Source organism: Colletotrichum scovillei (genome assembly GCF_011075155.1).
Source record: "Colletotrichum scovillei strain TJNH1 chromosome Unknown Contig00010, whole genome shotgun sequence".
NCBI lineage: Eukaryota > Fungi > Ascomycota > Sordariomycetes > Glomerellales > Glomerellaceae > Colletotrichum > Colletotrichum scovillei.
In genome coordinates, this window is record NW_023336268.1 from 3,174,354 (window position 1) to 3,194,588 (window position 20,235).

Below are 20,235 nucleotides of genomic sequence, written 5' to 3' on the forward strand. Positions count from 1 at the left end.
TTAGAAACCTTCTTTTCTTTCGAAAAAAGCAGAACCCCGCGGCCACCCGATTGGCCGCTCCATTACATCGGAAGTTCTGAAACTGCGCATGTTCTGTCCCGTAAACCTGTCCCTTTCCAAGAATCCCTCGCAGGCTCTCGCAGCCCGGGGTTGCCTTGAACTCTGTTCCCAGCAGCACTTATTCTTCTTTCCTTTTCTCGGTGACTACACTACCTAGGCGTTCCTTTTTTTTTCCCTCCTGGTGTGCCCAAGGTTAAGGTACCGGCACACCGGCGTACCGTCTAGACGGTCACTCCCACCCCTTCCAAAACTCCGCGCCCGCGGGGGGTGAAGCAAGGAGCGAGATGGAAGGGGTGATAACCACTACCGTACTCTGGCACACATTATTGCGACGAACTCGGGAACCGGACCGTGAGACGGGCGTAACCCTGTGACTTTCCTCCTGCCGAAACTTGCGACGCCGTGCCAAACGGCAGCGTACGCGTACGTCTGGTCGTCTGGTCACCGCGCTTGGCTCATCTGACGGACACTTCACACCACAGAAGGCTCAGAAGCCCAGGCCGCCCAGAGATCTGAAGGGTGTCGAACTTCGTCACGATTGGGGGTGGGGTGTGTAGAATTGATGCAGATTGGCGCGGGACCGCCTACACAGCCTCGATCGGTCGAGGCCAGCACTTTGTTTCCCGATTGCGACTTTTATTCTCTTCGAGTCAAGGGAGGGTGTTGGCCCGGAGCCCGGCAGGTAGGGGTGAGGGTGTGGTCGTTGATAATTTGATTGGGGTGGTAATCAATCAAAGAAGGTTGGACTAAGGTTATATAGCGCTATTGACATCCACGAAATTTCCCGTGGCGCCTCCTATTCTTTCGATAGTGTCATTAAACTTATCAGCTTGGTCTCTCCGTCCATCTCTGTGACAGCACACAGCTAGCCTCTCTTTTATCGACAACATTCGCTCTCACAAAATCTTTTCAGAATTCGACACGTCGCATATACACAAAAGTGCTCACTCATACATACAGACACACGCTCTCTACACACATCCAACACAACCAATACAGCACATTTACGACCGGTCCATCTTACACACAAGCGATATACGTACGACACACAAATTCAACTCATAAACCTTTAAACACCACATACTCAACACAAAAATCAGTCAAGATGAAGTTCTCACTCCTCACCCTCGTTACCCTCATCAGCGCCGCGTCCGCAATCAGCGTCGACGCAGGCCTCATCAAGAGACAATGCATCGCAGAAGGAGGTTAGTTCTTCTCTACCTTTCACACACACTCCACACAATTACCCTCACCTCAACCCATACTTATTCGCATTCACTAACAAAATCCCCCTTTCAGGTCTCTGCTTCACAAGCACCACGGAAGTAGACAAGCCCTGCTGCGGCGGCCTCATCTGCAACACCGACCCCGCGCGCAACAACGCAAATGTGTGCGGCAAGAAGCCCGCCGAGAAGAGGGACGTCGACGTTCCCAAGCCCCTGCCCGTACCGCGGGCCATGCCTGAGATTCCTCGCGATGAGCCCATCTGGGGATAAGGTGGTGGACAACGGAGCCCAGGAGGGAAAGGGAAATGTGATGGCAGAGAGGAGAGACTTCTACTTGGGCCGTTTACTTTTGGCCGACAAAGCGTATGATTATGATCCTTTTTATTCTTCTTTCGACGATTTCAACCACAATGGTTTGGTTGCTAGGGACGGGGGACAACTTTAGACTTGATACCACATTTCTTAGCGTTTTTGAGATACCAACTTTTTCGATATCATTCAAAGAATTCATTTACTTTGTATTTGCTCCTGGGGTACTACTTGATGAGACTTGTGGTCTATGTCGTGAACATTCCCCAAAGACTGGATGACGAGATCACTTTCTTGCCTGCCATCTTGGAACATTTACATGTATTCAAGAAAATCGCCTCACTGTTGTCTCAGTACATTCATCGCAGTAAACCTTTCCACTGAGCAAACAGAACTCGCACACCAAAGATCCCTTCACCACGTAGATGATAGTATTCATGTTGGGCATTGGGCCACATTCTGACACGACAGCTTTTCGTACGAATGAAAAGAGAGTACACGTAGCCGTCAGAGCAAAAAGAGCAAAGGGGGGAATGATCAGGTCACCGCACATCCGTGTCCCTAGCAACAGATATAAACCACTCAACCCCATCTACCCACTTCCGCCACACAAAGCCAAGCCAAACTAAAAAACAAACACACAATTAAGCTAGTTTCATTTCTTCGTTGACACGTATAGAGTAGAGATGATATACTGTTCGTCTCATATGAAGAGCTTCACCGAGTACCTGCCCATCTACATGTAACACGTATGGTCAATGCCCCAACTGAGAGAGAGGGCCCAGGCTCGGTCCAGCGACCACGCTCACTAGGTATGAACGATCCAGCTAAGATCCAGTAGAGTCTAGTCGGCGCTGATAGCCTTGAGTAAATGTATAGATCTGAAAATCAACCGGGATAAAGTCGAGGTCAAGCATCGGCGGTGATATCACACGAACTGTGTTGTAGGATTGAACTGGTAGATAGTTTTACTGAGGGACGAGATGGGCGAGAATCGTATGCCTGCATCCAAGAACTCATCACTCCCAATCTCACACACATACAAGAGGAAATAGTGACAAACGCCCGTCGACAGCAGCACAGGGCGAATCTCTATAGAAATACTGGTACATGTTCATACATTGGTAGGTAGTCTAGTACAAAGTCCCAGGAAAGGACCCTCCTCCTCCTTCATCTTCTCTCTCTTTCCCCATCTCCATCTCCCGAACCCTCATCACTCACTTCACCCCAACCGCCTACCGAAAAAACTTCAAAGCTCACCATCAACAGCCTTGCTCCGATCAACCTGCAACATCTCAAGCAACCTCGCCTCCTCGCCCTCCCCCGGATTGTGCGCCGCGTGCGAGGCCGTCGACTGCCACTTCTTTATTTCCTTCCCCCACGCGATTTCCTGGGCCTTCATGAATCGTTGCGTCTCCAGCGGGGTGGTCCACTCCGACTCGCCGTTCTCCGCGGCCGCGAGACGGCGCTTCTGGCCCGCCTCGCCCGCGCGTCCGAGGACGCCCGCGATGACGGCGACGGATCGGTAGCTGTTCACGACATTGTTAGTCAACGGGGCATAGATAGAGAGGTAGTTGGGGGGCTGGGTGTGAAGTTCGGCGTGAGAGAAGGGGAAGAAGGGTGGAAAAATACTAACCTGTCATCGTTGGCAGGAATGGCATACGTAACCCAATCCGGGTTCGCATCCGTATCAATAATCCCAATCGTCGGCACGTTCGCCAACCCACACTCGTACAGCATGGTATAGTTCTCCCTCGGGTTCAAACACACAATCAAATCGGGAACCAGCGGCCTTCCCGTCCTCTGCAGCCTCTCGAACCCCTGCAGCGTGATATCCTTCTCGTCCACGATCCGCACCTCCTTGCCCTGGTTAATCACGTCGCGGTTCGTGATGTTGCCGGGCGTCCACTTGGTGAACAGGTGACACCCGCCCGCGAGCTTCGCCGCCCCCGTCACGATGTCCATCTGTCCCTTGCGCGTGCCCGCGAACAAGATCAGTCCGCCGCGGTACGCCACCTCTTCCACCACGCGCGCCGCGCGACGGAGGTACGCAGCCGTCGTCTCGAGGGATATGATGTGGATCCCCTGCCTCACGCCGTAAATGTACTTGGCATTGGCCGGGTTCCAGCGGGACGTGTGGTGTCCCATGTGCGTCTGACTCGCCATCAGCAGCTCCAAGCTGATATCCTTCGGGTGAGGCGGGTTCTCGATGAGCTGCGAGGGCACGTACGGCCGTCCGACGGCGGCGCCGACGCGGGCGTTGAGGTTCTGCTGCCGGCGGAAGCGGTTGTAGGCGTTGGGCACCGTCTTGGAGCGGGCCTCGATCGCCTCGACGCGCTTGGCTGCGACATCAGGGTCGTGCTGCGGAGCGACCTGGGGGATCTGGCCGAGGGCCGCGGAAGTGGTCAGGTCTGCAAAGGTCTCGGGCGTCATGGCGCCGACGAGGGCGTCGGTCGTGATGCCGGCGCGGTGGCATGATCGGGCGACTGCTGGTGCCAGCAGGGCTTTGCTGCCTGTACGGAGAAGTCAGTATTAGCTTGAGTTCGTCAATTGGATTGAAAGCCTTCAAAGGTTTCACGTACCATGCCGGCTGACTATGCTTCTGACAATCATGGCGTTTTGGCGGGCGGCGTTGGGTGCTCAGGAGTCGTTACGCTGCTGCAGTTTCCCAAGAACAATTTTTGGAGCTCTCGGGGAAGCTGGACGGAAGTCTCCGCAACGCCCCTGCCGATACGCCCCACATGTTAGGTAAGCACTCAATTGACTGTAATACCAAGAACGATGAGTGCAATTATACTCCTCAAAGCTACCAACATAGTCCAATGGTTCACATTTTCAATAAATTGATAGAACGGATGTGCGGTGTATTAATTTAACGTCGGGGTACTCAAGTCTAGTAAAGACAATAATACTCGATACATATTTACAATGCTTCGCCAAGGACTCTCGTAAAGTCGTGATTGAGATCCTCCTCTTTCCTGTCTCTAGCTTTCTCTCTCTCTATAGCGCATCCCTTACCTACTACTGGTCAGGCGCGAGATCGTGAAAACACCGACAATGACAACCGCCAGCGTCACAATGGCACCAGGGAGCAGCAGCTCGTTGGGAACACCAGCAATGACCTCCTTCTCCGCGGGTGCGTGGTGTTTCGAGCGACGCGACCTCCGGATGGTAGACCCATCCTCGTCCTCATCCTCCGCCTCGTCGTCCTCGTCGTCGTATGCTCTTCTCCGGCGAAGGTCGGGCGTGGCAGAGATGGGAGGGGTGGGGAGCGCAATGGTCTCAATGGTGGGGGGTGCGGCGGAAACGGGGGGCTTCTCGGGGTCGTGAACGAACAGGTCGACCTTTTCATGGCGGCTCTGGCGGGCGAGGAGAATGGACTCGAGCAGATCGTTGTCCGTCGTGATGGAGACAGAATCACCCTCATCGTCGAGGTAGCTGAGCGCGAAACCGCCCGAGATCTTGCCTTCTTCGGCCACGGGAGCACCGCCAATGGACTCGACTTCGCTTCCCAGCTTGGCAACAACGTTGGCCACCATCGCTGAGATACCCTGGGATGCAATGACCTGCAGGCGGTGAACACGGCCGGACGGGGCCTTGAACTTGAAGGGGAAGGGCAGCTCGGCAGGAGACTGCTGAGCTGGGCTGTTGCCGGTGACGGCGGAACGAGGTGGTGACTCCAAGCCAACGTGGGAGGCAGAGTCACCGGGAGCCACGCTATCGCCGATGCGCTCCCGGGTGATGTCGGGAGACATGATGCGCGAGCCCAGATTTGTGTGGTGGGTGTGGCTGCCCTCGCCGGACATCATGGATTCGGTGCCGTCGTCGAGCGAGAGCCAGAACTTGTTCCACGCGGGTCCTTCACTGTCCGAGGTAGACATGGTGTTGATTTGCTCGAGGGTAGCGTAGGTGAGCTTGAGAACGTCGACCATGCCGACGATTTCGCCGCCCTCGTTCATGACGGGGAGGTTGAGGTAGTGGCCATCTGTATGGTAAATTAGCTGGTGCTAAGTCCATTCTATTCGTACAGAAATCTTACCATGCATCTTGCGGAGGGCAGCCTGGATGCTCATTTCCATGGGAGCAAAGTCCGGGTGAGGCGTCATGACGCGGACAACGCTGCAGGTCGCGGGGTCGAGACCAGGGGCAATGACACGGAGGACGACGTCCTTGCTGGTAAAGATACCAGTAATGGCACCCTGGTCTTGCACCAGGACGGCCGTGGTTCGGTTCTCCTTCATCATCTGCGCGGCCTCTTTGACCGAGGTTCTTACGCTGACCGTCGTTGGGGGTCGTCCGTCGAGGACCGACTCGAGAGTCGGGCCCGACATCTTGGAACGCAGAGCCTCGACGTACTGGATAATCTGTTGCGGCTGGCTCGTGCCGAGCTCGGACTGCACGCCCTCGAGGGCATCGTACAGACGTCTCGAGGACGAGTAGGCACGCTCCAGCTTCTCCATAGCATCGTAGAAACACTTTGTAATATCGAGAATACCCGAGATGTCTTGGTTCTCGTCCATGACGGGCAAGTGACGGAAACCCTTGCGGACCATGAGATCGAGGGCGTCGGTGGCGCTGGTATCGGTGCGGGCGCAGAGGGGGTTCTTGGTCATGATCTCGGCAATGGTGATGTGGTTGGGCTTCTGGCCGGCGCCGACGACACGGAAGGCGAGATCCTTGGCGGTGAAGATACCGGCGATGCGGTCGTCGTCGTCGGTAACGAGGACGCAGTCCTCACGCTTGGCGGCCATGAGCTGAGCGGCCTCGGCGACGGTGGTGGCGGGCTTGATCTGCAGGGCTTGACTGGGCTTGAGGGCGAGGACGGTGCCCGGAGGGGCCTTGCGGGAGTGACGGGCTCGGCTCGTGAGGTGCTTCTTCTTGGAGAGATCGCTCTCCATCTTCTTGCGAATTGCCTTGACGTAGTAGTCAGTATCCATTGTGTCGAGCAGTCTGGCTCTTTCGAGCTCGCCGTAGGTGAGTCTGGCCATTTGGAGGTAGCAGCAGCTTCTGGAGGTCCGATTGTAGTAGACACGATCGGATTGCCAACGAGACTGGAGACGCGACGACGACGACAACAACAACAGAAGATGGACAAGCAGTCTGCGTATCTTTCCTCCAAAGGCAAAGGAGCAGAAAGAGGCAATAAGTCGTGATCGTGGGGTACTATCAGAAGAAATAAAATAAAAAGGGCATCATACCTCATCTCTCTTGGTCTGCTTCTGACGACTGGCACTGACTCCTGATCCACCACCGCCGCCGCCGCCAACTTCGCTCTGGGTAGCCTGGGTTTCTAGGACAGGGCGCGGAATGCCAGAGGATACGGCGGCGGGAGGTGCAGAGCCTGTGACAGAGGGGCTCTGGGTGAAGGGGATGCCTCCACGGGCCTGGCCGCGATTGGGCGTGCCTCTAAGGGTGTTGCCTGACATTGCATGAACTTGTCAGATTGCGATTAATGGGAGGTGTTGATGCGTGGTGTGGCTATTTTTTTTCGTTCGGCCTGCGCTTTTGGCTTTTGGGGGAGCGGAGAGCTGCTGGGGTGGGTGCCGAGGGCGACGCGTGCGAGCGTGCGAGCCGGCAGTCGGGGGTCAATAACGGGGCGAAAGACAAATTGTCGCAGCTCCGAGTTCTGCAGGAAGAGACGAGACGTGGGATGGAAAAAGGTTTCGAAACAGGGTGAAGTGAGATGGATGAAGAGAGTGTGAGAGAGATGGACAAAGGGAGGGCCAACAAAGAGGGACCAAATGACAACAGATGGGTATCCAATGTGGCCTGGCGTCTACTGGTCTGGCCTGTCTGTCTCTTGCAGCCTTGCAACCTGGTTGAGGGATATCCGTCAGGTAGATAGACACGATAGGTGATAATCAGCCGTTGCAGAAAGCTGGAATTGGATCCTTTCAGAAGCTTAAGCCAAAGATATTATTGACGGGAGATGGGAGGAAACCGGTTGGGGTCGGGGCCGGGTTAGTTATTTCCAGGTCCCAAGATCCACGTTCACTGGTCCAGTAGCTGTCTCGATCCAGTCATTTACAGCAATCGTCAACCTAAATGGAGCAGGTATGATGTGGTCATGGGGCCGCACAATCCTCCCCCTTCCTGTCTACTCCGTATCTTGATCGGGTCCGATACTTTGGTTCCATCTGCTACTGCATCTGTAGCTGCTGTACGCTGCAATTTGTTTCCAGCCAATCTCACCGCTGTGAGCTCTCTGAAGAAATGGCAAGAAACATTGCATCGACTGGACAGCAAGAGACGAAAAAAAAAAAAAAAAAAAAGACCCTGGTTGTCGCGGTGACAGGGGAGGACGACGCACGGGCCAGAACCGGCACCCGCGACGTCGCCGACCGTCGCCTTCAAATCTCGTTAGCTCCAGTTCACCTTGTTTTGCTCAATCACGTGTCGTATCTCACCTATATGGGTCTCCAAAGCCCACTTGGTCGGTCCCTGAAGCTCCCGAGGCCGTCTGACCAAAACTCCTCGGTGACCTCACTCCGCCATTTCATCTGACAGCTGTAAGTTTTATACCATGATTGAAATTCATCAAGTACACGTGTATGATACCGACAGACCAAAAGAAACCTCTCATTATGTTTTATTCATAACCTCTCATCCGATGCTGTCAGCTCACAGAAACTCAATTGTCATCAAAGCCTGCAGAAAGATTCGGTGGAAACGTCCCGACTCTGCCCTTGCATGAACCCACCGGGCAGCGGTGAATAGCAGCCTCGATTAAGACAGCTGAACCCTGTCGAGTCCAAAGGTGCATGTCATCTGATCTCTGCAGCGCTGTTTCCTCCCATTGCTCAAGCTGTGCCTTTTGCCTCTTCTTTCGCACCACACCAAGCGCGCCCAGTGGTCGGAGCTGGATTACACAGCTCAAGTTTAAACAACCACATCATTATCGACCGATTCTTACACCACTCACTCCCCGCCCTTCCGAATTCCTCCTCGAAACCAACAATGTTCCCCAGCTTCTCCAACATTGTGCAACAATGCCCGAGCCTACTGCCTACATGGACCTGACCCAAGATGGCGGGTCTTTGCCGTGCCCCCTTTTTTAGCCTCACCTGAGAGTCAAATATCGCCTGACCTTCGCTAATTCGCCAGTGCCACCTCCTATCAGGGCAGTGAGGCATCGATTGATCGGATCCGAAATTTTGCTGGTCTAGTCCCGAGGCTCATTGGAAGTGCTAAACTCATGCTGTTTAAAGCTGTTTAAACCTTTACTGTGTACTCCGTAGGTGGTAAGGCCTTGTTCGGCCCCGGACTTCCCTCGGCTCCGATCATGAGCTTACTACGTGAACTGCATCCCTGACTTTTGATGATGGCCAGGGCAAAGCTTGCATCATGTGATCATAAGGCAGATGGCCTTGGGATCGTTAGATAATTTGCTCTGCATATGATAAATAGCGCTTCGCGACGATCTCGAAGCAGCTCCAGCATGACCCCACGCCTTTGCTTTGGTGCAGTAGTAGTAAGGCTTCAAGTTCCTGACAACCCCTTAATGAGCCTACGCAAGTCCAGCTGCACATGTCCATCATCCTGATTTTGGCGAAGGTTGTATATATCCTAAACAGATCTCCGTTGGTTCAGTGTCAATGCCAGAACCTGGACGGAGGTGACCAGCAGTACAGAGAGAAGAACGTTCCAGTGAGTCCCTTCTTCAAGACATCGAGGCGTAAGCTTCACGATTTGAATGAGTGCTCAAGAGAAAGTCCTCCCTCACTGTATGAAATCATAGCGACCAGTGCATGGGCTACAACAGGACTGCAGAAGCTTCAAGATACATTCTTAAGGAGGCTGAAAACGGTTGGAGGTGATGAAAGCAGCATACGTAGGCCGTGCAAGTAGGTAGCAAGCATAGCGGTAGATCGACCAGCGAGTGCCATGGATTATTCATGATCCCATGAGAGCACTTCACGGGCATGTTTTCTTTTTGCTGCTCGGTTCGTGGCGCGGAAGCCTACGTTCCTCTTGTGCGAGTTGCTTTCGATCACACTGGAGACACGATCACTCGATCACCTATCATGAGACCTCATTGTCAATGCACCTTAGTAACGGATCTCAAAAACTGCCCTGACGGTCTTTGCAATTTGTGAATCTGAGAAGTAGGAGCAGCGATGATACGCGGGGCAATTTCAGTTCAGCTTACTGCTGATGGGCTACGAGAGGAAGAATTTACCAAGAGTCACTTGGTGGTCTCGCACGAGGTTACTCACAATCGTTCACCGCAAAACATCAAAGCCTCTCCCGGTGAACCGCTTCGAACTATTGAACAGTTACTGGATGATGGCCAATCGAACAGGATCCGTATAGCTGGCACCTGATATAATTCAGACTGGAGCCCAGAGCTTCCAGGCCAGGTACGCCTCTCAAAAGCGATATCAAAGCAGCTCCATCTATCATGCTTCGTCATCTCGAATGGCTGCGGAGACTGCTACAAGGGTCGCGCGGGATGTGACGCGCTGGAAGAAGCAATTGTACATGCATCCCAGAAATCTATTAAAAGTCTCGAAGGTAGCATCTTGAGTGCTGGTAGCTGTGCCTGACTTCGATCAAGTCCTTCGCCGCTCGCTGATAACGCCGGCTTCTCCATTCTCTTTTCCGCAACGCTAGAGCTCACTTTTGCCTCTCTTGTAAGGCTGATGAATACAAATGCCGATGGTCAGGGACCTCATGTAGCGCGTGTATAAAAGGCAGACAAGATTCTCAGAAACGGCCGGTTCGTGATGCTTCATGGTTGCTTCGCCATAAAGTGCAGCCACGGAGCATGGCTGTTGACCTCGCTAGGCAGAGGTGAGAAAGCCGGCCGGAATTACTGACGTGAACCCAGATACCGAATCATGAAGATGTGTTCGTGCCGCCTGTCAAAGCTGCTGCTGATTCGTAGAGGTTCCGGCAAGTTGGCTTCGACGCGCATGAGACTGTTGCAATATTCGGCGCACCCGTACAATGAGCCAGCTGGACGGTAGACTTAAAGAGACGATGTGATACTGGTTTCTGACAGATGAAGTATTCGAAGCCCTGAAGCTTATCTGGCAACTAAGGCTGTCTGGTTTGTTCGGCATCCAGCTCTGCTGACACTTGTCTTGAGAGCCGTGGGCAAGAAGTGTTGTGTAAGAAGTATAGCAAGTTGCACAACAGTCTCCGGATGATCACGGAAACAAGACAGAAAGAGATTCATCGAAAAAGATGGCGGGAAGGAGTTACTAAAGGGAGATGAGGATAGACTTCCGCGTGGTCTCTTGAAAACATTCTGTCTTGGTGGCAAGCAGCGGGTGAAACATAGACTCTCGAGTGTGGCTGCACCAACGCACGACGGCGGCTGCTGCTGTGCATCGTCGGTACCGCGTGGTTGGCAGCCGGTGGGAAGGTGAGACGTCGCGCGCCTGCACTACAGGCGATGGCAGTCTTGGGTGATGGATGGACGGGCCATCGGCTGTCCTCCACACGTCGGGCTTGAAGTCCGGTTGCCGGGGTTGTGCGATCGGTGATCAAATCGAGGTGCTGGTTGGACGAGTCCGGGAGGGAGCACGCACGTCCTTGATTCGATTCTTGACTGCGGAGACGGAGTATTTTTTTGATCTGGGCTGGGATGTTTGTTTCTGTGCCCACTTTGCGTCAGGTATAGCGAGGAACGACACGACGACATTGTTGCGGTGTAAGCGTATTCTGGAGCCTCGTGTTGATATATCTGGATGGGAATTATGGGATTACGCCTCGACAAGGTTGGCATGGTATTCGTACCTTACGGATGGATGGGTGTCCAGAAACTTGAAAGATAAATAAAATCGAGATTTCGATACGCTACATACGCAACTAGCTGGCATCAGACTTCAGTAGTCAGACTTGACTTGAAGAAAACCTGGCCTCGATGCGATGCGACCGCAAGGTGCGGCAGGGTGCAGAACCAGGAGGTCCTTGTCTTTGAACGACATGTTTTAAAGATTGCTCGTGGCCGTAGCCGTGGTTGATGGGCCATCTGGGAGGAACCCGCAATGACGGGATCCTCACGATGGAGTACCTCAGGGTACGTGATGGCGCTATATCGAGATGCGAGAAAACGTGGGAGAAAATGTATCAGAAGTACAGAAATAGTAAGCTTGGAAGAGAAGGAGCGTGGGAGGTCAGCTTGGGTACGTATCGGAGCGCATGCCTTTTCCTGTTGGTACGTACGGATACGTACTTGGTAGCGCCGTCGCAGCTGAGAAGGTGCAGCAATGGCGCACACGATTGGGTGGCAAGAGCAATGTAAGTGCAAGGGGGGGGCAGGCCGCACTGGACAGGCAGGGGGGGAAGGTGCCGCTGCCGTGCAGGTGCGGGAAAGAGAGTACCTTCCCTGGGGGAGCTTGAGGCGCAAGTCGCCCGTTGCTGTGGAGACGACGTCAACAAAGCCCATGACGCCGACGGACGCCTTGGTAACCACCACCACGGCCCATCGCATCGCCTGTCGCCTGGTCTGAGATGGTTTCCTCAGTTACAGCTCCCCCCTCCAACCCGCCAAACCCACCAAACGCCAGGCTTATACTTCCTTGCCTGTGGTCTGTGTCTGTTTGACTGCCGCTCTCCTCCCTCGTCTTTCCTGACTACTACTACCTCTCCTACCCACCCAGATTATCTCCAGAGTGGAATCTTGAATTTCCTCCCCTCCCCTCCTGTCAAATCCACTACTGCAGGAAGACTACCATCTACCAGTCCATCGCGCGGCTGAACTGCCAAACTTCCTCCAAAACCACAAAACCACTCAAACCAACAAACTCTTACCACTTACAGCTACTCAAGAAGGTCCAAAAGAGCTTCTTGCGTATCTAACCAAAAACTTCTCTTGTTGCCAATTGACAATTTTACCTTTGCCTAGGTAGAGAGCACGCTCTCCGAGCTCTCACATCTTTCTTACCTCGCCTGAATAAGGCGTATAGACCAGATATCATCTGTTTAACCCGCAAAGTCTACCAAGACTGAGCACAACCTCTCTTACCCCCTAGCCCGGCACTTCTGCTTGCGCTGCGTGAGGTCAGTCTCGCCGTGCTGTCGCAACATCAATATCACACAGCCAAAGCTAACTTACACCCCTCCAGTTTCGGACCCATAGGTTCCCATCGACAACAAACCGACCGACGACAATCCCTTCCGGACTCAACCTTGCGACACAATGCTGTCCAATAACCCCCAAACCAGCAATCTTCATGCCCGTCACAGAGCACACCGACGCCAAAATTCGACACCGACGGCATTCGAAGCAGTGAAGATCCAGCCCTTGCCCCCAAATGTCCAGCGTCAACGAGCTCTCGGCCACCGCCGAGGCCTCAGCCTGGACACAAGAAGGCAGGACTTTGCACCGGTAAGTATGACTACTAACACAGGACTAGCACAACCGCAGCATGTACTGCGAGAAGCGCAGCAGCAACGCATTCAAGCACGCCCGGGCCCCCGCCAGCAGGCACACCTTCGACAACACTCACAACAACAAATTCACCGGAGACAGCAAATGTACATGGCCTCCAATGACCATGAAAACTACCTCATGTCCCCCCATGGAACCCCTCAGGCCCAGCGCTTCGACGCCACATGCTTCGACTCGTCTCCCATACAGTACAACCAGTATGGCCAGCAGATGAACGACATGATGGCCAAGGGTCAGCAGGTCTATGGCGCGAACATGGGAGGCAACAAGGACTTTGAGCTCTTTGGCTCTGACAGCGCTCTCTCGACCCCTTCTTTCATGAACTTTAGCGACACTCCCAACACCCCTCAGGGCTGGATCTCTGAGGACGAGACTGCAAGCACAAGACGGTCTTCGCGAAGAATTAGCAATGGCATCATGGACAGAGTCAACAAATTCGAGACCATGGGCGTTGAGCAGATGCAAAGACCAATGACACCACCACACCAGGATGCAAACAGTACGTCTTACCGAATCTCACTTTCGTTCAGTCACTTACACCATCTAGACTACTTCCCCCCAACACCAATGGAGACACCCCACGACAGGGCCGTCAAGCACGAGCCCATGTCTACCAGGCCGAGTCGATTCGCTGAGGGATACGACGAGTCCATGGAGGAGACTCTCAAGCCCGTGAGAAAGTCGAACCAACGCACTCAAAACATCTTTGAGGAGATGCGCAAGCAGTCTGAGCAAAACGTCATGACGGTTCCTCAGCAGCCCTCTCAGATCCCCCATGGCCTGTATGACCAGGTTGTGCCGACTGCCGACTTCATGAACATGAACAACTTCAACAACGAGTTCCTGAAGATCCAGGAGGTTCCGGGCTACGACGGACTCTCTGACGATCTCCAAGTCTCTTCCGACATGTCCCAGCACTCGACTCCTCACACTCCTCTGATGAACTTCCACAGCGCATTCGATAACCGGCCTGATCTCCACCACCCCAACATGACCATCGGTTCTATCTCGCCTTCCAGATCCTTTGACGACAGATCTTTTGATGATTCTCGCCTTTCTTCCCCTCATCGCCGTACCGAGTCTCTTGCCAGCATTGCCAGTGCCGCGAGCATTGCAAGCATCAACATCGAGGAGACCAAGACTGAGACCGGCGTCACGCTTGATGACATTGCTACTTACATCACCGGGCCCGATCCTGCAGATGGCAAATGGACTTGCACTTTCGAGGATTGTGGCAAGAAGTTTGGACGCAAGGAGAACATCAAGTCTCACGTTCAGACCCATTTGAATGACCGACAGTACCAGTGCCCTTCCTGCAAGAAGTGCTTCGTTCGCCAGCACGACTTGAAGCGCCATGCAAAGATCCACACCGGTATCAAGCCCTACCCCTGCGAATGTGGCAACAGCTTTGCCCGCCACGACGCTCTGACCCGCCATCGCCAACGTGGCATGTGCATTGGAGCGTTCGATGGCATCGTCAAGAAGGTTGTCAAGCGCGGCCGTCCCCGCAAGCACCGCCCCGAGATGGACGAGCGCGTCAACAAGTCGGCTCGCACGAGGACCAAGAACAAGTCGACCGCATCCACCTCATCGCAATCCGGCTACTCGGATAGCTCTGCGGTCAACTCTCCCGAGAACGACTTCATGATGTCGGATGACCAATTCGAGATGGGCGACATTGACGAACGTCGAAACTTCGACCTGCCTCTTCAAATCACCACAAGTTCATCCGCACCTATGCCTTCTTCGCCTCCACGTCTTCACCGGGACTCGCACTTGGAGACTTCCCCGGCTGCGAGCCACCATTCCGAATACGTCTCCCCGGAGGCCCTGATGGAGGCACCCGTCTCGTTGCCCCAGCAACCGGAATCACCAGCAAAGAGCGAGTACAACACCCCACCAGAACTTTCCCAGTCTTCATCGCCACCACCCAATCAGTTCTTCGACGCCGAGCCCAATCACTCTGGTTTCAGCGATGATTCGCTGCTGGCTGGAATGAGAGGCAACGCTGGTCCCATCGGCAACACCAGCATCTCGAGCCTGGGCCTGGTCGATGCTGATGATGAATTGCTCATGAACATGAAGGCTTTCACAACCGAAGATGGCCTAGTTCAATTCGACCGTGACTCCAACATGCTCATGATGAGCAAGTTTGACGAAGAATTCGAAGACCCAGTCAACATGTTCACCAACAACGATGACGTTTTCTTCGGCAGCTCATGATGGGTAATATTCTTTGGCGAAACGGTTCCCTTTCGGAAAGGTGTAGGACGGTGTCACGACTTCTTCTCTTCGGCAACGTGTACGTTATGACGCTTTACGCTTGTGCTTGATCTTGGTCTTTCTCAGCACCCGCCACGGGACCATGTAATGACGACGGGTTATCGCGACGTTCTTCGTTCGCTGGACGGATGTACTATCACAATGGGGTATCAAAATGTTCGGTCTATGGGTTATTTTTTTTCGGTAATGATTTGGGTATTCTCGGCGATCAGCGGCGGTTTCTGGCTTTGATCTTTTCTGGTATACGGCAATGGGATTTGGAATGGAACATGAACCCGATTTCTGGCGCTGGGCGACCGCGCGTGTGCCTTGCGACACGGATGGGTTCTTGGATTACGCGATAGAAGAGATACGATGAATTGAATTTGGGATGGATTTCAAATTGTTTGAGTAACTGTGACTGTGACTATGACTATGACTGTGAATCAAATGTGTTCGACGTGTATGACTGCTGAGACTATGTGCAACAAATGTTTCCAACGTATGTGGCTGCTGATATCTTGTGACTCGCCAACAGCGGCTGTGAGACTTTTGCTATGAGACTTTTCTTTTCCTTTTCTCTCCGACTTTTACATCACATTCCTGAGCGGAAGAAGAGTTCGTCATGGGAGCCGGTGCGTGTGACCTCGGGGTTCCACCTGTTGGAATGCAAAACATCTTCAGCAAAGGTGGCAGCCGTCGAGAGCTAGTCGGCTTGCCGTCGGAGTGACTGCTTCTAGGTCCTTACGATTGTGCTTGCGGCCTTGTATAGCTGAATCTGTTGGGGGTGGTACATTCCAGGTGTGGCCCCGAGTGACGGGCGGTGAGGAACATGGTGCTTTGAGTGATGAGTACATGACTTTTGTGTTCTATTTTTATATGGGACAGCCTGCTCGGATTTTGAGGCCTCCATCGAGATGAGATGGTGGTATCTTGGTGCCTGGGCCTTATTATCGTTTCAAGTGCTTGACGGATTCTGCTGAATGTCGATGCTTAAGATATCGAGGTACGGTATGATAACGTACTCACCGAGAAACCCCAGGTATTCCTGTGAATATACCCGAGTCCTCGAATACCTACTCCTTGGAAAGGAAGGAGTGACATCCACCCGTGAGGTACTTAGACCACTTTCACCTTCTCTCCTGCCATAAGAGGCACAAGGGGAACGTGGCTGAGGGGTATTTGGAGGGAGTCATAGATTAATCCATAAGTCCGAGGCCTCACTCGACCTAACCTTTTGTTCGATTCACCATTGATGACCTTTCCTTTTCCTTTCTTTCCCCCCTTGAGAAGATTTTCGAATTCTTCGTCCTCTTGACTTCTGATAGAAGACATGGCATCGCGGAAAGGGTTACAAGACTGGTACAGCTGCATTGAATACGATAGTATCCCACATGCCAGGGCGACGGAGATCTGGGTATTTACACAGCAATCTTAACCCACCCGATGACCCTGTGGAAAAGACTTCGACCTCATATGCTGCATTGTGATGGGGTATGGCTCTTTGATGCGATTGGTCGCCAACCACAGCCGGAAGAAATGGGAAGCAGGCAGGCAAATATTACACTTCACTGCAATTTTAGCCCACACAAGGGCTTTGCAGGAAAGACAGTCGGGCTCCTTTTCAGAGGTTTCGCCCCCTTTAACGAGACCGACTTCACTGTGTTTCTTAATGCCACCAAGATAATTCCAACCGAGAGAGGAAGAGGGCAGCTGGCCGGTCATCATTGTCAAGTAGTATCTTCACGGTGATGTAATATCACTTACACAGCTCTCGATGGCCATGTGGCGGGATTAGATGTGAACGCTGGTAGCGCCTGACTGGGAGGATTTCTTTGAGAATTTAGACACGAACCCAGTCAAAGGTTCGAGGTTTGCACGTAGGAGATTACAGCTATCGAGATACTGTGGTGGGACGCATTGCCAGCAAGCAGAATCGAAAGCGTCCTGAACTCAAAGACTTTAAGAGACCATCGGCAACGTTTCTCATCCACCTCGATGTGTTTCCAACGACAACTCTGCCAGCTTGTGAATGTCTCATCGAGATGTCACGCGGGAATCATCTACAGGGATGAATCAGTCTCGGGAGTTGAGTTCTTACCGCCAGATACTGTCTTCACGGGCTGGACCAGTCTTAATTAGCCAGGAGGTCTACTGAGGCGTTGGTGAGCTTGATGAAGAGTCGTTTGAAAGTCTTGAGTGTGATGTATCTGCACACCAAGAGAGGGGAACTCCTGGATGCGCCTACGCTAGTTTGTTCGTTTGGGGCCTGGAAAGGCGACCCGAGTTTGCGAACCGTTCGCCACAAGCGAATTCACTGCAGTTTTAACCCCTCCCAAAGGGCTTTGCTTGATATCTAGAGTTGATGACCGAGCCAATGAAGTGATGTATCGTAGAGCAAGATAGGCCAGTCAAGGCGGACCAAGTGCAGGCGAACCAACCTGTCCGAACCATTTTCACTGCATTTTCAACACCCCCCAACGGTTTCGATTGCTCATGATCGAAGACTGCGGCCAACTGTGCTGTGCCACGCCCGTAGGTAGGCCAATCAAGACCATCTTTGCTGCATGTCCAGCCCATTCCAGGCTTTAGCTGGCTGCCTTACCTCGTTCAAGTCGAATCAATGGACGCAATAGGAAAGTGACCTAGCTTTGCGGTCTCAACTTTGCCTTCACTGCATTTTTAACACCTACTCAGGTTTCAGCATATTAGACTGGTCTAGGCCTTTTCAGATGATAGCCCCGCTTACAAAGACATGAAGGGATATCACGCACAGAAGATTGGAGCGCAGGCGTTCATGACAGACGACAAATGACCCAGTCTATTCGGACTTCTTAAAGCCAAAGCCCCTGGGGGCCAGTTCTAGGTATCATACAGACGCCATTTCATCGATTCCTGAATTTTGATTTCCTTTTTTGATTCTCATTCATTTAACCCGGTCATAAAACCCCCCCTCTTTACCGACGAGGCATGCCCCGTCCTCTTCCTCTCAGAGCGCGCTGTGCGGCGCCCGGGGGCAGCTGCTGGCCAGGAGCCTGGGGCTGCGCGCTCTCCTCGTTGCGGATGGTCTCGTCGACGCCGAGGATGAGGCAACTGGCCTCGGTGGCGGCCTGGATGGCGTTGATCTTGACCAGCGCAGGCTCCCACACGAAGCGCTCCATCATGTCGGCGATGCCCTCGTTGATGAAGTCGACACCGGCCCAGGTGCTGCCCTTGCGGTGCTCCACGCGCAGCTTGTTGAGGATGTCGGTCGCGTCGAAACCGGCATTGTCGCAGAGCTGGCGGGGGATGATCTCGAGAGCCTTGGCGAAGCTCTTGATGATGGCTTGTTGCTTGTGGGGGATGTTCTTGTCGGCGAAGCGGTGGAGGTATGCGGACACCTCCATCTCGGCGGCACCACCACCACCGACGATAGTGTGGTTCTTGATGGCGCGCTTGACGATCATGATGGCGTCGTGCAGCGAGCGCTCGACCTCGGCGATGAACTGCTCAGCACCGCCACGGAGGACGAGTGTGCAGGTCTTGGCCTCGGGGCAGCCCTCGAAGAAGTTGAAACGCTCGCCTCCGATCTGGCGCTCGTCGAAGCTGCCGCAGGTACCCAGGTGCTCCGCGAGGATATCTGAGCATGTAGACTGGACAGTGGCGCCGGTGGCCTGGACCACACGCTCCATATCCTCGGATGTGACGCGACCAGCGCAGAAGATGTCGCGGTCTGCGAAGTACTGGGTAGCCAAGTCACCAATGGGCAGCTTGCTAAGCACAACCTTTGCTCCCGTCTTGTAGATAGCCTCCAACTTCTTGTAGATAATCTGCCACTCAGCGTCGACAACGGCCTGGTAATCGGACACCTGCTCGACGCGGACCTCGGCATTGTCCTTCTCGGCCTTGAGCTCCAACTCGACGTTCAAGCACACAATCTTGGGCTTCTCGAAAGACTTGGGTTGTTGCTCGAAACCGGCGTAGGAGAATGTCTTCTTGAATGCGACACCGTTGACGAATAGTGACTCGGTGAGGGAACCGCCGGGAATCTTTTTCACGCCGATCAACTTCTCGTTCAGGTCGTCCTGGTCCAGGGAGAGGACGGCGTCCACGACCACTGCGCCCGATTAGCATTTGTGTCATTGAAGGGGTGCGTCCAACGTACTCTTTGTGAAGAACTCGGTGTTGCGCTTAATCAGCTTGCTCGTCATGGCGGTAGCCGCCAGCTTGCCGAGCGTTTCCCTTCTGTTGCTCTCGTTGGTGTCGATAGCAATCTCCTTGATCTTGTTGACGGCCATCATAGACGCTCTCCGCAGACCCTTGATAATAACCTGGGAGCTGACGCCCTGCTCGACGTGCTCCTTGATCTCCTTCAGGATCTCTCCAGCCAAGACGACGACGGACGTTGTGCCGTCACCGACCTCAGCATCTTGTGATCTCGCAATGTCGACGAGGATTCGGGCTGCGGGGTGGATGATGTCGAGGAGCTATATGCGTGTCAGTATGCCTAAGTCTCCCGAAAACAATCCTTGCGGTCCTTCCAACCTTCATAACAGTAGCGCCATCGTTGGTGATAGTCTGTCTGCCGTTGGCATCAACCATCAAGAGGTCACCTCCATAGGGACCGAGAGTAGACTTGATCGTGGCCTGGACAGCCAAGCAGGCGTTGATGTTGGAGATAATCTGACCCTTGCCCTGAGAGGTATCGGTTCCTGCGCAACATGCTCGTCAGTCACAGTTTCCAGGTCGGCAAGGGGAAGGCGGTGGGGTAGCGCACCCTCTTTCAGGACAATAATGGTCGGGGTCTGGCCTCCGAACGACATTTTGGGGGATTATTTCGATGCGACGAGTACAGCGGTAGGGGTGACACTCGACGGTATGTTCGGGATTCGTATGTCGTCGCGGGGAGAGGCTGTACTTGTGCTGTTCGTGGCCCAAGAAGCTTCTGGAGCTCCAAAAAATTATTGCAGCCTTTCGTGATGTTCCCCGGGCACGGAC

The 20,235-nt window shown here is 53.6% G+C and overlaps 5 protein-coding genes across 5 annotated transcripts; 2 read left to right on the forward strand and 3 right to left on the reverse strand.

Annotated features, from left to right (window-relative positions):
- Positions 1-863: 863 nt before the first annotated feature.
- On the forward strand, positions 864-1,723 carry HER10_EVM0009086 (uncharacterized protein). The gene is made up of 2 exons (XM_035478585.1): positions 864-1,265; positions 1,360-1,723. The coding sequence occupies exons 1-2, from the start codon at positions 1,166-1,168 to the stop codon at positions 1,554-1,556; spliced, it is 297 nt and encodes a 98-aa protein (XP_035328316.1). The 5' UTR covers positions 864-1,165; the 3' UTR covers positions 1,557-1,723.
- Positions 1,724-2,677: 954 nt separating this feature from the next.
- On the reverse strand, positions 2,678-4,259 carry HER10_EVM0012934 (uncharacterized protein). The gene is made up of 3 exons (XM_035482309.1): positions 4,178-4,259; positions 3,232-4,108; positions 2,678-3,124 (listed from the first exon to the last, which is right to left on the reverse strand). Exons 1-3 carry the CDS (start codon positions 4,206-4,208, stop codon positions 2,845-2,847), a joined length of 1,188 nt encoding a protein of 395 aa, XP_035328655.1. The 5' UTR covers positions 4,209-4,259; the 3' UTR covers positions 2,678-2,844.
- A 193-nt stretch (positions 4,260-4,452) lies between these two features.
- Positions 4,453-7,502, reverse strand: HER10_EVM0009503 (uncharacterized protein). The gene is made up of 3 exons (XM_035478989.1): positions 6,794-7,502; positions 5,635-6,508; positions 4,453-5,580 (listed from the first exon to the last, which is right to left on the reverse strand). Exons 1-3 carry the CDS (start codon positions 7,019-7,021, stop codon positions 4,610-4,612), a joined length of 2,073 nt encoding a protein of 690 aa, XP_035328348.1. The 5' UTR covers positions 7,022-7,502; the 3' UTR covers positions 4,453-4,609.
- Positions 7,503-12,089: 4,587 nt separating this feature from the next.
- HER10_EVM0010350 (uncharacterized protein) lies at positions 12,090-15,653 on the forward strand. The gene is made up of 2 exons (XM_035479813.1): positions 12,090-13,495; positions 13,544-15,653. Exons 1-2 carry the CDS (start codon positions 12,745-12,747, stop codon positions 15,217-15,219), a joined length of 2,427 nt encoding a protein of 808 aa, XP_035328428.1. The 5' UTR covers positions 12,090-12,744; the 3' UTR covers positions 15,220-15,653.
- Positions 15,654-18,056: 2,403 nt separating this feature from the next.
- HER10_EVM0006007 (T-complex protein 1) lies at positions 18,057-20,188 on the reverse strand. Its single transcript, XM_035475605.1, has 4 exons — positions 20,015-20,188; positions 19,783-19,949; positions 19,403-19,724; positions 18,057-19,354 (listed from the first exon to the last, which is right to left on the reverse strand). The coding sequence occupies exons 1-4, from the start codon at positions 20,058-20,060 to the stop codon at positions 18,216-18,218; spliced, it is 1,674 nt and encodes a 557-aa protein (XP_035328049.1). The 5' UTR covers positions 20,061-20,188; the 3' UTR covers positions 18,057-18,215.
- Positions 20,189-20,235: the final 47 nt, after the last annotated feature.

Coding starts and splice junctions, on each gene's coding strand:
- HER10_EVM0010350 (XM_035479813.1), top strand. CDS start 12,745: ATGCTGTCCAATAACCCCCAAACCAGCAATCTTCATGCCCGTCACAGA. Junction 13,496..13,543: donor ACCACACCAGGATGCAAACA/GTACGTCTTACC, acceptor TACACCATCTAG/ACTACTTCCCCCCAACACCA.
- HER10_EVM0009086 (XM_035478585.1), top strand. CDS start 1,166: ATGAAGTTCTCACTCCTCACCCTCGTTACCCTCATCAGCGCCGCGTCC. Junction 1,266..1,359: donor ACAATGCATCGCAGAAGGAG/GTTAGTTCTTCT, acceptor TCCCCCTTTCAG/GTCTCTGCTTCACAAGCACC.
- HER10_EVM0009503 (XM_035478989.1), bottom strand. CDS start 7,021: ATGTCAGGCAACACCCTTAGAGGCACGCCCAATCGCGGCCAGGCCCGT. Junction 6,509..6,793: donor AGCAGACCAAGAGAGATGAG/GTATGATGCCCT, acceptor TACTACGTCAAG/GCAATTCGCAAGAAGATGGA. Junction 5,581..5,634: donor TGCCCTCCGCAAGATGCATG/GTAAGATTTCTG, acceptor TTTACCATACAG/ATGGCCACTACCTCAACCTC.
- HER10_EVM0006007 (XM_035475605.1), bottom strand. CDS start 20,060: ATGTCGTTCGGAGGCCAGACCCCGACCATTATTGTCCTGAAAGAGG. Junction 19,950..20,014: donor CATTATTGTCCTGAAAGAGG/GTGCGCTACCCC, acceptor CATGTTGCGCAG/GAACCGATACCTCTCAGGGC. Junction 19,355..19,402: donor CACCGAGTTCTTCACAAAGA/GTACGTTGGACG, acceptor AATCGGGCGCAG/TGGTCGTGGACGCCGTCCTC.
- HER10_EVM0012934 (XM_035482309.1), bottom strand. CDS start 4,208: ATGATTGTCAGAAGCATAGTCAGCCGGCATG. Junction 4,109..4,177: donor AAGCATAGTCAGCCGGCATG/GTACGTGAAACC, acceptor TTCTCCGTACAG/GCAGCAAAGCCCTGCTGGCA. Junction 3,125..3,231: donor ATTCCTGCCAACGATGACAG/GTTAGTATTTTT, acceptor TGTCGTGAACAG/CTACCGATCCGTCGCCGTCA.